Source organism: Microtus ochrogaster, unplaced genomic scaffold (assembly GCF_000317375.1).
Source record: "Microtus ochrogaster isolate Prairie Vole_2 unplaced genomic scaffold, MicOch1.0 UNK56, whole genome shotgun sequence".
Taxonomy (NCBI): domain Eukaryota; kingdom Metazoa; phylum Chordata; class Mammalia; order Rodentia; family Cricetidae; genus Microtus; species Microtus ochrogaster.
Genome location: NW_004949154.1, coordinates 936,889 through 939,682, shown reverse-complemented (window position 1 = coordinate 939,682; position 2,794 = coordinate 936,889). Strand labels below are relative to the sequence as shown.

Here is a 2,794-nt window from a genome sequence, read left to right as displayed (position 1 = left end):
GGGAATTGAACTCAGGACCTTTGGAAGAGCAGGCAATGCTCTTAACCACTGAGCCATTTCCCCAGCCCTCAGTGTTACAGTTTTCAGCTAGAATATGTGAGGATCTGGGTTCAACCCCCACTCTCCAAAAAAATGAAAATAAAAACAAAAACCCACACATATGCATGTGGAAACACAATAATAAGCATGTAATGCATATATTCACTGCACTACAAAAGCTGCCACAGATTACCTATACTCAAAAAGAAAAGACTAAGCTTTTATGGTCTAACTTTCACGGCTCAAAGTAGTGAGACTTAAAATTTTTACGAATAATTTCAGTTTTTAATTTTACATATATGGGTATTTTGCCAGAATGCATTATGTCTGCACACCACATATGTGCCGTGTCACATGGAAGCCAGAAGAGCCATCAGATCTTCTGGAACTGGAGTTACAGACAGTTGTGAACTGCCATATGCATGCTGGGAATAAAACCTGGGTTTTCTCAAAGAGGAGCCAGAGCTCTTAAAGCACTATGCCATTTCTCTAGCCCCCATTATGACTCATTTCTAAAAGCCTATATAATTTATCAAAGTATTGAGCCCTAAAAATACTACATGCAATAGAATCTGCTAAAAATTTTCTTTTCCTTGGTGGTGGGGGACTAAGCCCAAAGCCTCTTACATGCTGGGTATGTACTCTACAGCTGAGTAAATTTTAAACATCAAACCTTCCCTTCTTAATGTTACAGTGTTTCAAAACAGTAAGCAGTATTTCTCCTAGTTATCAACAAAGCTAAGCAAAAACAGGCTACTCTACATGTCCAACTTATTATTAAGAATAACCAACTTATTATGTACACAGCGACCAATGTGATAGATATGTATGAATCTCTTCTTGACAGATGGAGATAAAGGGAGGACCCCAATCAAGAACAAGGGAAATAAAGGTACAAGGAAGAAAAAGTTAAAACATTTGCTCACCTTGATGATAGGAGGAGCAATTGCCAGGTATTTATCACCATTATGGTAGGTGATTGATTCCTGTCCAATGATGATGGCACCTCCAAAAGGCTCTGGGACTACAGGAGAAAATCAGTATCATTAAAAGGTTCAGTAGTTTGGATCTTTTAAGAGAGGCAGCAAAGGCATTGGTTCAGCTATTAAGACAAATTATCATTTTAAAAAGGACATCAAAAACCCAAGAAATATTACCATACATGTAGGCTTGTGAGAGTCCCATCTTAGACATCCTAGACTTGTCATTCTCTAACTTTGGTGGGGTCTGTTGTTACCTGACTTTGGTGGTACTAAGCACCAGGGTGTCCTCAAGCTAAATAGACAAATATTCTACCACTTAACTACATACTGGAACTCTATTTTGTTTATTTTAAGATGGGAATTCTTACTACACTATCCACACTGGTTTTAAACTCCTAAGTTCATGTGATTCCCAAGCCTCAGTCTATTGAATTTACAGGCACTTGGCATTTTTTTTTTAAATTTTTCTTGGTGCTTTGTAGTTCGGAAGGGTAGGGAGTAATCTCAATGCTCTTCCATATGTGCCTCTACCCTTGCCCAGTTTCTCTCCTATACTTCTGACCTTTTCTAACAAAAGGCTTTTACTTGTTTCCTTGTCTCTACTCTTGTTCCTACATCAATATCACCTTTAAGAAGAGTTAATATTGTTTCAGGATTTTAAAGTAAAATAGACAACATAAGGGAGAAGAGTATAAGAGGAAGAGTGATAGGCTTTTCCACTTATGTGCAGGGCTGGGCAAGCCCCACTGGCCTATCTCCTCATCTGTGAAAGAAGTCAATTAGATAAGCTCCATTGGGTCCCTTCAGTAATGATGACACTCTGCAAATTCATCTCAATGTCTTACAATCAATGCCTATACCTCGAAAGCAAAGTTATAATTTTGGGGGAGAAATAAAACAAAATCTTCAAAATCAGAAATGGACCAGGTGTGGTGGCACACACCTTTAATCCCAGCACTTGGGAGGTAGAGGCAGGAGGATCTCTGTGAGTTCAGGCCCAGACTGGTCTACAAAATGAGTTCCAGGACAGCCAAGATTGAGTTCCAGGACAGCCAAGAAGAGTACACAGAGAAACCCGTCGTGAAAAACCAAAAAAGAAAATAAAAAGGGGGAAAAAATGAGAATGGAAAAAATAATTTGGGAAGGAGACTCAGGGGAGGTAAAACCATATGAGCTCACCACTGTGCACTAAAATGGCAGTTGGAGATGAGAAAGAAAACCAGATCAGACAAGGGATACAACTTCCCCCAAATCCACCAACCTGCGATCACCATTGAAGCTTCAGCTTCTACATTCTCCTGTTTCCAAGGGCCCTTGTTGAACTCCTTCTCTCGCAGAGACACCTCATAGGTTTTCACATGCCGCCCCTGAGGATCCTTGGGTGGAAAGGGTGGAACTGTTAGTCGTTAAGGCAACCCAGATGGTAAGGGTCCTGTAAGGGACAAGCCACCACCACCCAGGATTTGATAATCCTGTCACACCAACCTTCCTGTCCTTATCTGTCAGAATACCTGCTGAGCCTGTGATTAGTTTCTGAGCAGACTACAGGGTCTAAAAATGTGCTGTTTGTAATAATAATTCAAGCAACCAGTAAAGCTCAAATGGGAACTGAATTTGCCACACTGTAACACAGAACTGAGAGGTAAACCCTGGGGCTGCAGTATAAGTTCTTCACTTGTTCTCAAGGAATTTACCAAATAACTAAAGAGAGAAAGACACTGAAGCTAAATCTTAAGATTAAAAAGACTGTTTTGACAATTCCTTTTCCCCCA

At 40.1% G+C, this 2,794-nt stretch overlaps 1 protein-coding gene across 2 annotated transcripts in view; it reads right to left on the bottom strand.

The window, feature by feature from the left end:
• The window catches only part of Ddb1 (damage specific DNA binding protein 1), a 27,825-nt gene that overhangs the window by 20,047 nt on the left and 4,984 nt on the right, over nt 1-2,794 (bottom strand). For both annotated transcript variants that reach the window (XM_005369643.2, XM_005369644.2), the window contains exons 5-6: nt 2,284-2,398; nt 966-1,063 (exon numbers count right to left, since the gene is read on the bottom strand). In XM_005369643.2, coding sequence (XP_005369700.1) covers nt 966-1,063; nt 2,284-2,398 — 213 coding nt within the window. The remainder of the gene's footprint in view (nt 1-965; nt 1,064-2,283; nt 2,399-2,794) is intronic.